This window comes from Callithrix jacchus, chromosome 6, assembly GCF_049354715.1.
Source record: "Callithrix jacchus isolate 240 chromosome 6, calJac240_pri, whole genome shotgun sequence".
NCBI lineage: Eukaryota > Metazoa > Chordata > Mammalia > Primates > Cebidae > Callithrix > Callithrix jacchus.
Window position 1 is genome coordinate 24138213 of NC_133507.1, and position 14933 is coordinate 24153145.

General features: G+C 44.0%; 1 protein-coding gene across 7 annotated transcripts in view; it reads right to left on the reverse strand.

Moving 5' to 3' along the window:
• HOMER2 (homer scaffold protein 2) overlaps positions 1–14933 on the reverse strand; it is a 103713-nt gene that overhangs the window by 17495 nt on the left and 71285 nt on the right. For all 7 annotated transcript variants that reach the window (XM_002749176.7, XM_008998485.6, XM_035303944.3 and 4 more), the window contains exon 3: positions 12484–12615. In XM_002749176.7, coding sequence (XP_002749222.1) covers positions 12484–12615 — 132 coding nt within the window. The remainder of the gene's footprint in view (positions 1–12483; positions 12616–14933) is intronic.

A 14933-nucleotide genomic window follows, 5' to 3' on the forward strand; every position in this document is an offset into this window, starting at 1 on the left:
AATATTTCCATAGTAAAACAATTCTTCAAGTCCCAGGGCAATCATATCACTCATTAGCTTACAGTCACTAACAAGGTGGCCAATTTTAATTAGCAAATTCATTGCTTGAACAGAGAACAGCCTGTGATAATGCTGGTGTGTATTACAAAGAAAGAACTAAATGTGGTTGCTGACAACACACACACACACACACACACACACACACACACACACACACACTAGCAAGTTGCAAAGCTATCAACAATTCTGCGGGTTTTATTGAGAACTCATTTATTTCTGAGCATAGGTTATCCTCTGGGTATCTTCACAATGCCAGTAACAGTTATCTGCTTTGGGAAACCTTGCCAGAAAACAGATGTAGGTGAACTCAGCATCCTAGGGTAAGCAGAAAAGGTCAGTCTTTCTGTTCTGGCCTGTGGTTGAAGGCCCTGTCAACAAAGCCACAGCTGGGGAGGCTCCATATTTAACTATTGCAATCCTGGCAGAGGAAAATCACAATACTTATTGCTTAAAACATGAGGTCCAGCAGGGATGAACAAAGCCTCCCTCACCTTTTTTTTTTTGAGAATCTCTTACAGAAAAAACATCATTATCATGAACTCCTTTGTGGCAGGGTCCACATCTTTCCTCTTTGTGCCCTCCTCCCACACCTGGCAAAAAGCAGGTACAGTACAAATAAGTTTGTTGAGTGAATGAATGAGTTCTAGGCAGCCCTATCCATTTTAGGAAAAAAAAAAATCATGTAAAAGACTTGGTAGTCTATCAAAGATTTTGTTTACATTTAAACAGGTGAGAATCAAAAAGAAAATTTCAGACAATAAGCTTAAAATATAATGAGGTAGGATAACAAGCCCTGTGATATGGTTTGGCTGTGTCCCCATGCTTTGGCAGGATCCCCATGCTGTGTGAAGTCTAGGGAGTTGGTGACCTACGTCCCAGCTGCTCCAGCTGTGACTAAGAGTGGCCAATGGACAGCTCAGGCTGTGGCTTCAGGGGGTGCAAACCCAAAGCCTTGGCAGCTTTCACATGGTGTTGGGCCTGCAGGTGCACATAAGTGAAGAATTACTGTTTGGGAACCTCTGCCTAGATTTCAGAGGGTGTATGGAAATGTCTGGATGACCTGGCAGAAGTTTGCTGAAGGGGTAGGGCCCTCATGGAGAACCTCTGCTAGGGAAGTGCAGAAGGGATATATGGGGTTGAAGCCTCCACACAGAGTCCCCACTGGGACACTGCCTAGTGGAGCTATTAGAAAAGGGCCACCGTTCTCCAGACGCAAGAATGGTAGATCCACTGACAGCTTGCACTGTGCACCTGGAAAAGCAGGGGACACTCAATGCCAGCCCATGAAAGCAGCCAGGAGGGAGGCTGTACCCTGCAAAACCACAGGGGCGGAGATGCCCAAGACCATGGGACCCCACCTCTTGCATCAGCATGACCTGGATGTGAAACATGGAGTCAAAGGAGATCATTTTGGAACTTTAAGATTTGACTGCCCTGTTGGATTTCAGACTTACATGGGGCCTGTAGCCCATGCAAGTTTTGATCAATTTCTCCCATTTGGAACAGGTGTATTTACTCAATGCCTGTACCCCCATTGTACCTAGGAAGTAATTTGTTTTTGATTTTACTGCCTCATAGGTGAAAGGGACTTGCCTTGTCTCAGATGAGACTTGGACTGTGGACTTCTGGGTTAATGCTGAAATGAATTAAGATTTTGGGAGACTGTTGGGAAGGCATGACTGGTTTTGAAATGCGAGGATATGAGATCTGGGAGGGGATGGAAAGATATGGTTTGTCTCTGTGTCCCCACCCAAATCTCATCTTGAATTGTTAACTCCCACAATTCCCACGTCATGGGAAGAACCTCCTGGGAGGTAATTAAATCACCAGGGCGGGTCTCCCCCATGCTGTTTTCATGATAGTGAATAAGTCTCAGATCTGATCGTTTTAAAAATGAGAGTTTCCTCACACAAGCTCTCTTCTCTTGTCTGCTGCCATGTGAGAAATGCCTTTCACCTTTTGCCATGACTGTGAGGCCTTCCCAGCCACATGGAACTGTAAATCTAGTAAACCTCTTTCTTTTGTAAATTGCCCAATCTTGAGTATATCTTCATCAGCATGAAAACGGACTAATATACTCTATCAGGTACATTTTAAATAAATGATCATTTTTCAAGGTATGGTATTAGTAGATGCATGATGGAACAGAACAAATGGGTGAGAAATGGGCCTGACCTTTTATATAAAAAATCAGCTTATGACTAAGGGGGAATCAGAAATAAATGAGGAAGGTTACTCAGCATATGACTGAGATAACTTTATTAAATTACAGGAAATGAATTTAAATCCCACAAACCTGTAGCATGATAAATTACTGATGAGTTAAAGGGGCAAGAAAAAAAATCAGATGCTCCTGAAGAAAAAAAAATGCAAACAGACTGAGCACGTATCAAGCTTCTGCTTGAGAGGTGGGAGGATAATTTTCTAAACTTGGAAGAAATTTCTTAAACCCACAAAAGTGACAGACTTCACTACATAACAATTTAAAGCTTTTGAATATAAAAGGAAAAAAAAAAAAAGCTAAACCAGAAGGGAAACAACAGCTTTGGGAAAATATCTATAGCTACACTAGTACAACAGAAAAAGGACTATTTTCTTTAGAATGGAAAGAATTCGTACAAACTGAAAAGTATGACAAACCCAATAGATAAATGGCAAAATTCAGGAATAACAAATGCAGTAACAACTTATAGAAAAGACCATTCAGCCATTTGTTGGAATTGCAAATCAAAATAATGAGGTGCCAGTGTTTGCCTGTGAAATGAGCAAACTCTAAACAATTAGATTCTCTGTTCTGGCAAGATATTTCTGGTAATGTTGGTACAGCCCCACTGAGAAACTATTTGGAAATATGTCTCATGAGTGAAAAAAACACACCTACTGACCCAATGATATAGCTTCTGGGAAATGCTCTATGGAAATAACTGAGAATACGGGGAGAAAAGGCCCTCAAGATCAAAGATGTGAATTCTAGCATTGTCTGCAACTATGGAACACTGGAAACAACCCAGAGGGCCCTAGGAGAATGACAGAGAGAAACTTCCTCTCAAAGCCTCCAACTAGCAGAAGAAAAGCGCCCGACACGACAGACGCCTAGTCATTGTCCTTCTGTGAAAAATCCCAACCCACCAAGTCTTGCATTTTCTAATAGTTCCCCTATTCTAAAAAAAAAAAAAAGCATATAAGCTTGTAAATTTGGAAAACATAATTTAGAAAAAAATATTTTTTCATATGACTGTTGGCTGCATGTATGTCTTCTTTTGAAAAGGGTGTGCCTATATCCGTTGCCCACTTTTTTAATGGATTTTTTTGTTGTTGTTGTTGTTGCAAATTTAAGTTCCTTATAGATGCTGGATATTAGACCTTTGCCAGATGCACAGTTTGCAAAAATGTTCTCCCATTCTGTAGGTTGTCTATTTACGCTGTTAATAGTCTCATTTGCTGTGCAGAAGCTCTTTAGGTTAATTAGATTCCATTTGTCACTTATAAGTAGGAGCTAAACGTTGAGAATACATGGACATATAGAGAGGAACAACACACACAAAGGCCTATTTGGAGCATGGAGGGTGGGAGGAGGGAGATGATCTGCAAAAATACATATTTTTTAACTTTTAGGTTACATAAGTTATATATAATACATATTAATATATATGAATTATACAATATTATATATATATATATTTTTTTTTTTTTCTCTTTCCTTTTGAGACTGAATCTCACTCTATCGCCCAGGCTAGAGTGCAGTGACGCAATCTCAGCTCACTGCAACCTCCGCCTCCTGCGCACAGGTGATTCTCCTGCCTAAGCCTCCTGAGTAGCTGGGATTACAGGCATGTGCCACCACGCCCGTCTAATTTTGTATTTTTAGTGGAGATGGGGCTTCACCATATTGGCCAGGCCAGTCTTGAACTCCTGACCTCAGGGGATCTGCCTGCCTCGCCTCCCAAAGTATTGGCATTACAGGCATGAGCCACCACGCCCAGCTATTATGTATATGTAGACCTACAGTCCCATTGAGGTAGGAGGCAGGACTCAACTCTGGACCAGACTGAAGACTGGCTAATGTGCTCCACATAGCCATGACAGTTTACCCATTCCCTGGCAATGACCTGGAAGTTACCACCCCTTTTCTGGAAATGTCTGACTAACTTGGCCCTTAATTTGCATGTAATTAAAAGTAGGTATAAACGTGACCGCAGAACTGCCCCTTAGCTGCTGCTCTTGGCACACTGCCTACAGCGCAGCCCTGCTCTGCAGGAGCAGCCACAGAGCTGTTAACACTGCCACCTCAGTAAAGCTGTTTTCTTCTACCACCAACTCACCCCTCAATTCCCTCCAGGGCAAAGCCAAGAACCCTCACAGGTGGGGCCCCAATTTATGGGCTTCCCTGCCCTGCAACACCATCATCCAAGATAAGAAGGACATAATCTTCTGATATCTCTGTCTGTATATATGCATTCATTACCTATATTTCTTTTAAAATAGATTATATATCTCATTTTACAGCATCTTTTGAAACAGTATTATATTAATATTTCCATGCAATTATATGATCTTGTCCTACACATTCTTTTTTAAGACTCTCGGGAGAACGATCCAAGATGGCCAATTGCTAACATCCCGGGATTGCAGCTCTCAGGGAAGGCGCGGAGAACTAGAAGATGCCACACTTTCAGACAAATTCTGGTCACTCACGGAGCAGAAGATCCCCCAGTGGAGGAAACACACGGGTGGCCAGCGCGACTCTTGTGGCCGGCGCAGCGGTTCCGCTGGCACCTCTGCGCAGCAGCACTCGGAGCAGAGTAAACAGGTTCGGAGGACCCGCAAGGGCCCCCACGACACCAGAGCCCAGCGCAGCGGCTGTGACGGCACCTCGGCGCAGAGTAAACGGGACCGGTTCCCCTTCTGACCGAGGTTTGGAGTCCCAGGAAGGCAGAGTCGCCTACTACGGACACAAGAAGGAAGCCCGACAGGAGAATCCTGGGCAGAAAAGCACCATCAGTTTTAACGCCGCTGCTCTAGCCCTGGGAACTAACAACCTGGACGTCCACTCAAGAGACCTAATCTGAAAGTTGGTAATTTCAAAGACGACAGGAGGATAAATTTACAATGACGGGAAGAAACCAGCGTAAAAAAGCTGAGAATACTCAAAGTCAGAATGCCTCTCCCTCTAAAGATGATCACAGTTCCACATCGACAATGGAACAAGGCTTGATGGAGAACAAGCGCATCCTGATGACAGAATCACTCTTCAAGGAATGGATAATAACAAACTTTGGTGAGTTAAAAGAGCATGTTGTAGCCCAACGTAAAGAAACTAGGAACTTTGAAAAAAAGTTTGATGAAATCCTATTGAGAATAGACAACTTAGAGAGGAGTATGAGTGAATTAATGGAACTGAAGAATATAATACAGGAACTCCGAGAAGTATGCACAGGTTTAAACACTCGAATTGTTCAAGCAGAAGAAGGGATATCAGAGGTCAAAGTCCAACTTAATGAAATAAAACGAGAAGACAAGATTAGAGAAAAAAGGATAAAAAAGAATGAGCAACGTCTCCAAGAAATGTGGGACTATGTGAAAAGACCAAATTTACGTTTGATAGGTGTACCTGAATGCCACGGAGAGAATGAATCCAAGCTGGAAAATACCCTTCAGGATATTACTAAGGAAAATTTTCCTAAACTAGCAAAGCAGGTCAACATTCAACCCCAGGTAATACAGAGAACACCACAAAGATATTCCTCAAGAAGAGCAACCCCAAGGCACATAATCGTTAGATTCACCAGGGTTGAAACACAGGAGAAAATACTAAGGGCAGCCAGAGAGAGAGGTCAGGTTACCCACAAAGGCAAGCCTATGAGACTTACAGCAGATCTCTCAGCAGAAACTCTACAAGCCAGAAGAGAGTGGGGGCCAATATTCAACATCCTCAAAGAACAGAACCTTCAGCCCAGAATTTCATATCCAGACAAAATAAGCTTCACAACTGAAGGAAAAATAAAATCTTTTATGAACAAGCAAGAACTCAGAGATTTTATTACCACCAGGCCTGCTTTACAAGAGCTTCTGAAAGAAGCATTACACACAGAAAGAAACAACCAGTATTAGCCTTTCTAAAAATACACCAAAAAGTAAAGAGCACCAACATAAAGAAGAATTTACACCAACGAATGGATAAAACAGCTGGTCAACATCAAATGGCAGTAACTCTAAATTTAAATTGACTAAATCCCCCAATCAAAAGACACAGCCAAAACCCAATGGCATGTTACATCCAGACCTGTTTCACATGCAAGGATACACAAAGACTCAAAACAAAGGGATGGAGAAAGATTTACTAACGAAATGGAGAGCAAAAATAAATAATAAATAAATAAAAAGCAGGAGTTGCAATTCTCGTATCTGATAAAATAGATTTTAAAGCAACAAAGATATAGTGGTAAAAGGATCAATGCAACAACAAGAGCTAACGATCTTAACACCCAGATACGAGACTTAGATTCAATGAGACAGAAAATTAATAAGGATATCAAGGACTCGAACTCAGATCCGGAACAAGTAAACTTAATAAATATTTATAGAGCTCTCCACTTCAAATACACAAAATATACATTCTTGTCAATACTACATCACACCTACCCATAAGTTTAAATGAAACATTGATTGGCCATTATTAATACCCAATTTTCTTCAAAATAAAGCAATATTTCCATTTACTCTCCCTCTTTCTCTTCCTCTTTCTTCCTTTCCTTTACTTATTGTTTTTTTTTTCTTTCCTTCTCTCAAAAAAATAAATAAATCAACTTGTAAACCTCTAGATCCAGGTCGGCAACGTCTCTCTCATTGCTTGATTTCCTTCCTTCCCTTCCCTCCCTCCCTCCCCGCTTCCTCCCTTCCTTCCTTCCTTCCTTCATCCCTTCCTTCCTCCCTACTGTCCTTCTTCCCTCCCTTCCTGCCTTCCCCCCCCCAAAAAAAAAGACTCTCACTCTGTTGCCCAGGCAGGAGTGGTGCAGTGGTGTCATCTTGGGTCACTGCAACCTCCATCTCCTGGGTTGAAGTGATTTTCCTGTTGCAGCCTCCCAAGTAGCTGGGATTATAGGTGCCCACCATTATAAACCCTGCTAAATTTTGTATTTTTAGTAGAGACAAGGTTTTACCATGTTGGCCAAGCTGGTCTCAAACTCTTGACCTCAAGTGTCCACAAACCTTGGCCTCCCAAAGTGCTCAGATTACAGGCATGAGCCATTGCACCCAGCCTCTACTACACATCTTAATTGCTGCATATTACCCTGAAGGATACACTGCAGTTCAACCAATTTCCTACTACTGGATGTAATGGCTTTCTTTTTTTTTTTTTTCTGTTGTAAATGATGCAATCCTTGTAGTGAAATTTTTATACACAGTTACAATTGTTTCCTTAGAATAGATTCCTGTCAATGAAACCCATGGATCAAAGGATATTCAAATCACAAAGGTTTCTGACATGTATTGCCAAATTCTCACATCTTCATTAAGGCCATTTTTTAGTACTTCTTACAATTGGGGTAATAATCAAAATCATTATCATGACAGAAAATGAGAACATTACTGCTTGATTTCATTTGTGGCTTCTTTCCGCCTTAGCCATTGAAGACCTGAGGCACACTACTGTTCGCTTATTTAAAATCTGTTTCTTTCCCTTAGCTTAACAGAATCTCAAATTTTCTTGGAGCAGGAAATTTCCTAGGTGCTAGAGAATGAAAGCCAGTCGAAGCCAATCATGGAAACCCATTTTCCTGGTTTTTGGTGGGAGAAGCGAAGGGCCTAGGGACCCAGCATTGCTAATGGAATGCAGATGTCTGCCAGGGCAGTTTCCAAAGAAGGTGCTGTGGTCCCTCTTCCTTCTCCCTCTCGCCAAGAATGCATATGTGATGGATAGAGCTTGAGAAGCCATCTTATCACCACAAGGAAAAGGCCAATAAAAGAAAAAAAACAAATGAAACCTATGCAGATCCCTCAGACCCAACATCATGGAGCCACGGTACCAGTGCCAGCAACCACCTGCCTCAGGACTTCTCTGTCACATGAGAAGAAATTACCCTACGTATTTAAGCACTGTGATTAGGTTACCTGTTACTTGCAGCCAAAAGCATTCTACTTAAAACATGTCAAAAGAATGATTAATATCCTCCATTTTAAAAATTAGCTGTTAAATCAGGACCCAGAAAGGTAGGAGATAAAACAACGTTCTTACAACGATACTGAGTGAATAAAGTGAGTATATGAAGACAAATTTGAATTACAGATGAAATCACTGAAATGGATCAAAAGCACTGAAATGTCATGCATGTATCAGGGTTTAGCCAGATCTACCACTGTGCACTGGCAATGCCATCCTGGGTCACTCCGGCTTAAGAGGAGAATGTGTTTCCTTCTGTCTGTGACGAGTAAGATGGAACCAAATTTAGAACAGTGACAACTCGAGGTCAAATGCCAGAAAGAATCTAAATTTTAACCACTGGCTCATTCTTATATTTGTCCCTCTTTTGTCTCCTTTCATAAGCTCTTCCTTTTATCAGAACATGCAAGTCCCTTTTCAATTTCCTTCAGCAGGTTGGGGTTTTATGTCCTCTCCAGTGGGTGGACAGATGAGTTCCAGTTTACTTCTGAGAAAACACAGCTTCTACTATTTTTGGAGAGCCTATCTAAAGAGCAGAAAATTGCCCTGTAATAATACTTTTTGGACTGTGGTTGGGAAGTGGTCCTTATAATGGAACAGTTAAGACCAAGACATCTATTTTCTTTCTAGGGGGCAGAGAGGGAAGTATGTATAAAGTATTCTTAGATGAAAATGTCCATGCTGGTGTTCCTTTCTCTAGCCTAGTTATAGTGCTTGATTACCATTCCCCTACCGGGCTGTGGATGGTTGCTCTGGGAAACAGACAGTACTAGCCTGGATGTCCCCTCAGTACATGCCTTGGGAGCACTCGAGGCCAAGTTCCTCTGTGCTAGCTAACTCCCACTTGTTGAGATGGCCAGACTCACTTCATGATAATTTATCAGTGTGTGGTTAATCATTTCCTTCAGAGAGCAGGGGGAGAAGCTGATTCAAAATGTTTGGACAAAGGGGTCATCTGAGGGCTTCTCTGTCAAGTCTTTGTGATGATGGAGGTTTTGGGCACAGAGCAGGAACTCCAGCACTGCACCAGAGGCTGAGAGGCTTGGGAGGACAGTACATTCCTCCTTAATGATAGGACATTTTCTTCTGTCTGGGAAAAATTACAGGTGACCATCCTTGGAAGCAGGCACAGCTCAAGGTCTCTTCAGTTCTCAGAGGCACAGAGAATTTAACTTGGACAATGTGTTCTGGTTTTTGTTTGGAGTTCTCCCTGCTGTCAATTCTGTTCATAGAAACCTTCCCCCTTTCTACCTAGCTGCTTGGGTTCCTTTAAAGATTGAAAAAACTGTTCCAGGAAATTGTGAAGTGATTCTCTCAAACCAGCCTTGGCTTTGGGGAAGAACTTCCAGGCCTGGGAGGGATCAGGAGCACATGACCAGGATGGGTCTGCCAGGCACCCTGTCTCAGACAGAAGCTCCCAGGCCAATTTGTGTGGATACGAGGCAGGTATGGGAAGGGGCCACTTGGTGGGGTGGGGGTGGGGTTGCCAACACACCCTTCCTCACCAGGCACCTCTTCAGGAGGGAAAGCCACACTCCACACTGCTCCCTCAGACAGAGGTTCCATCTAACTGTGGCACAGTCTGACTTGTTCAAAGAAGTCACCACCATACCTGCTCCTGCTTTAAACAAATTCTCTCTGCTCCTCACAGGATCTATTCCTGTTCCTCTTCCCCATTTCAGAAAATGGCCTCACTACCCTCCCCATCCCTCATTATCCCAGAGTCTCTTCTTCCTCTTCTGTTCACCCAGTTTTGCCAATATTTGTGCCTCAGTATTTTAAAAAATTCTTCAACTCTTAACCCTTCATCTGCTCTACCCTGGACTAAAACAATCTAATCTGACTTGCTGCCAGAAAACATTCTACCTAAAATGTAAATCTGATCGTTTTCCTTCTCGGCTTAAAATCCTTCTCAGGCCATAGGTTAAAGTCCACAGAAACTCTGGCATGACTGACAAAGCCTTTGAAGACTGGACGTTAGCAGCCTTCCCCACCCCGAAAATTCTGGACACTCCATCAGCTGAGCTCTCCGCAGCTTCCCTCATACACCTCACAGCGCCAGGAATGGGCTGGAGCTAATCCTGCTATCTAGCAGACAATGGAAAAAGGAAATCCTCCCTGTGGGCAAACCCTGGAACATCTCATGGTGCCACAGGCACAGCAGAGGTGACCTGGATTCAACATCTTGGAGGAAACCGTTAAGGGCCTAGCTGCCTGAGGAGAAGCCGCAGAGAAACACAGTGACAAAGAGGTTTGAGAAACAGCAACATTAATGGGTCCAAAGGGAACCAGAGCCTGAAAATACTCATGTTCCACATGCAGGCTCTTCAGAGGCCTTCACAGCGAAAGAGAATATTCAAACTAGCTGGCAGGAAGGGCTGTTCTGTGGATACCCAGTCATTTGCTTTCCCCAGACAGCCTGGTACTTGCTCAAATGACTTACGGACACACTGGCCCTGGTGCCAGGGGAAAAGGCACCAAATGGCTTGAAAACACATACTCCTGCTCTCCATGGCCTGATTCCTGGCCCTGCTGGGCGTCCTGCTGCCAACACAGTGACCCACGCCAATATCACACATTTAGGCCCCAGCCAGCTCCCTAGTGAAGGCTGATTCCACTGGGCCCCTTCTAGGAGAAGGGTGATTTATCATCACCAGAATAGACACTGTGGACTGCCATGCCTCTGCCAGCCGCACCAGCCAAAGATTTACCCAGTACTTTCTATCCCACACGACGCTGCTTCAAAACAACTGAGGTTGCGGAAAACTCAGTTCTCTGCATATGAAGTGAAGCAAGAGTCTAGCTGCCATAGGATTCTCAGCTCCTCCCAGGTACCGAATCAGCTGAAGTGGCAGGCCTTGTGGAACTCTGCTGCGCTCATGCCTGGTAAACATCCGGGATCACAGCACACAAGCCCTGGAGCTGAAGGATCGGGGACAGAGAGGACGTCCTCTCTGTCCTTCAAGCACATGCACACACACTGGACAAAGGAAGGGGACATGCCAGCAGGCCCCTGCCAGTGGGAGGCTTCCTGATGCACCCTAATTTTCCCCTCTTTGAAAATTGTCTTCAATACACACAGGTAACCCAAGCAGCCAAGTCTGCCCTAGGCAACTCTGTCAATTCCCCAAGAATCTGGAAATTTGTGGAGCCCTGAGAACAGGGATGATGTCTCTGATCCTCTGTGCCTAGCATGGTGTCAGCAGAGCAGAGGCGGGATCGCACTTGTCCAGTCAGTCAGATGTTCACAGCAATGGTCTAGAGAGAAATAACTCCTAGAGCCAAGCTGCTGGAAGCAAGTCTGGCTCTGGCCCTTCCCTGGATGTGCAGCTCTCCCTTGCACTCCTTGAGAGATTCCAACATTCTTCCAACAAATTTCTTTCACTTGTAAACTAGTCAATCTTATCTTAAACCAAAATATTCTCAGCACTTACAAAGGGCTCTACTACTACCCTAAAAGGAAATGTATGCTCTAAAACCAGATCTCAGCCCCTTTAAAGTGCTGAGTAAGGCCTCTCAGAGGCAATCCGTTTATTCCCTCAGTTCTTGAGGTTCTCTCAACAACTTTCTGACCATCCAAAGAGTATGTCCCAGGCCCCTTAGAGAAGCAACTTGGAGCTATGAATCCTCTCCCTAGAAAAAAAGCAACATACACACACCACTGTGTGGCATTTTAAGGGATGTGTGGAGTCCAGGCTAAGAGCTTCCATTAAGCATCACCTTACTCCCTAAGGGCTCCAACCACAGGGTCACTGACATTGATGGCTGTCAGAGAAAAAGTGTGCCTTACTTCAAATGGTTTAAGGAGTTTCATCAAGATGCAGTCTTGGCAGCTGGAACAGTCTCTTCCTTGGAAGTCCTACAGTAACAACCTCTGACAACTGTGCCCTCACACAGGAAGGTCACCTAACCCTCAGAGTCCTGAAAATCCAACTGATTTGGTTTTGGCACACAAGCCAGTGCTCAGTGTGCGTGCTGATACTGCCAGGCACTGGGAGCGGTGGCTGACACCTGGAAGGGAGGAAGGACTGGCCATGCTTCAGGCCCCAAAGCAGCATTTGTTAGATACAAATATCTGTTCCCCAGACAACTTCAAGGAACCTGGTATTTCAGAAGGGCCCCTGCTTTGGCACCCTGTGATCTCAGGAGGTGTGAAACCAAAGACCAGACAGGAATCCTGCTCACGAAGGGCACATCCCTCAGTGGGCAGTCACTGACTGAGAACGGCATCTGACGTGGGACTGCAGATGGGACCACATTACCTTTGTCAGCTGCTGCTCAGAAGAAAACCCCAAACCAAACACCGTGTTGGCTCTGCTGTCGGCCCACTGCCCAAACTTCTGTGATGTTTTGGTGAAGGTCATGTTCGGTGTGATTGTGCTGTTGATGATCACCTGCGGAGAAACAACCCAAAGGGTGGAAATGTAAGTGCTGGATGAGACAGTCATTCCTTAGAAAGTCTTCTGCTGGCAAAGCCAGTGCTTGGAGCCTGCATCCTTGCCCTGTTATATTCGGTCCCGAGTTCTCCTGGCACATCCCATGCTGAGTCAGATACACAACCATGAAAAGGGGCAACTTCAGAAACTTAACAGTCAGTCTAAAATAAGATCCTACGCATTATCTGTGGGAGAAAGTCTCTCCTAAGCAAAGAATAGTTTCCCAAACTGCTATTTATTTCCCCAAGCTGCCATGCATCAGAGTGCCCTTAATGGCTAGCCATGTCCCACATCCTCAGAACTGCACTATGTTGCTTTATGAGTCACCTGGAGCCCCAGTGTCCAACTCAAACAACTGAAAATCTCTATAAGCAATTGAGGCCTGCTGCTTCCCAACAGGAAGGATCAGGTACAGTCCAATTAGGATAATTTGTAGAGGGTTAATGGACAAAGAAACCAATCACACAGGTGTGAGTGGGGTATAGGGAAACCATAACGATGGTGCAGCAGCCTGGTGCAAGCTGTCACCACTCCCTGGCCTAAAAGAATCAGAGGATGGGTTGGGCGTGATGGCTCACGCCTGTAATCCCAGCACTTTGGGAGGTTGAGGTGGGTGGATCACGAGGTCCGGAGATTGAGACCATCCTGGCTAACACAGTGAAACCTCCTCTCTACTAAAAATAATTAGCCAGGCATGGTGGCAGGTGCCTGTAATCCCAGCTACTCGGGAGGCTGAGGCAGGAAAATCTCTAGTACCCAGGCAGGGGAGCCAAGATCACGCCACTGCCCTCTAGCCTGAGCAATGGAGTGAGACTATCTCAAAAATAAATAAATAAATAAATAATGAGAGGATAGGCTGGGCACGATGGCACACGCCTGTAATCCCAGCACTTTGGGAGGCTGAAGCAGGCAGATCATGAAGTCAAGAGATAGAGACTATTCTGGCCAACATGGTGAAACCATGTCTCTACTAAAAATACAAAAATTAGCATGCCTGTAGTCCCAGCTACTTGGAAGGCTGAGGCAGGAGAATGCTTGAGTCCAGGAGGCTGAGGCTGCAGTGAGCCGAGATCGCACCACTGCACTCCAGCCTGGTGACAGAGCAAGACTCCATCTCAAAAAAAAAAAAAAAAAGAATGAGGGAATAGAGAGGCTATAGACCCTAGAAGGGAGAGGGATCAGGAAGAGTAGGTGACCTTATGTTGGAGGACACAGTCTGGCGACCTCACAGGAGCAAAGAACTGGGGGAGCCAACATCTTCGCTTCGCTCCCTCTGACCTCTACTTGCCACTGGCCAAACCCAACTAGAAGCCAAAGGGCCTGAGAGCCCACTGATGTCTGCAAGTTAGCCTCTCAGGGACCAGAGCAATGTCAGGAAGGGTAGAGGAAGAATCTGAGGCTGAGGCGGAAGGATACAAAGATAATGTCTAGCAATGGCACATTGATTCATTTAAATATTTATGGAACATTTACTATATACCAGACATTCTGCTAATTAAAGATACAAAGACGAATGAGTCAAGATTTCTGGTCTTCCAATTGCAAGTAGTCAGGAAGAAGGCAGAGACACCAAACAACTGATGAGGGTTATAAAATATCAAAACAGGCTTGCTCACATAGAAATCCCTGGAAGCCCTAAGACTCTAAGAAACACACAGGAAAAATGCTCTTGAAAATAAAGGATTACTGGGTGTCTACGTAAAGGCAGGTGGCAAAAACCACTGGCTGCTTCCTTACCAGATGATCTGAGCAGGGAACAAGAGAAATCTAAGTAAATATTCTAAAGAGTGAACCTACCAGCAATTTTACTTATTAAGGTTGTTTATTCTCAACAGTCAACTTAGAACATTTTCCTTGTAACTAATAAAACAGAGAAGAGAAAAAAGTTTGAATGGCATAGGCCTTGTTTTCTGTGGTAGTAACTTGAATCTAATCTACCATTTTGCTAAAGGACAGACCTTCCAGATACAGACCCTTGCCTTAACTAAAGGGCAAGGGTCTGTAAGTAAGACAGTAAGAGACAGCTGACACTAGTTAATAGAAGTATCATCGCTACTGCTATATCTACATTTATCTATCAGACTATTGAGTTTGCTGATGAGGCACTGGCTCAAGAGAAAACCTTAGCTTTGCTGGTAAAATAATTTTTAGAATACTAATAGCAGTAACTACTTATTTGTTGAACACTTATTGAGTGCCTGACTTGAAACTTACAACAAGCCTCTGCATATGACTATTCCTTCATTTTACAGAAGTAACTAAGATTTGGGAAAGGT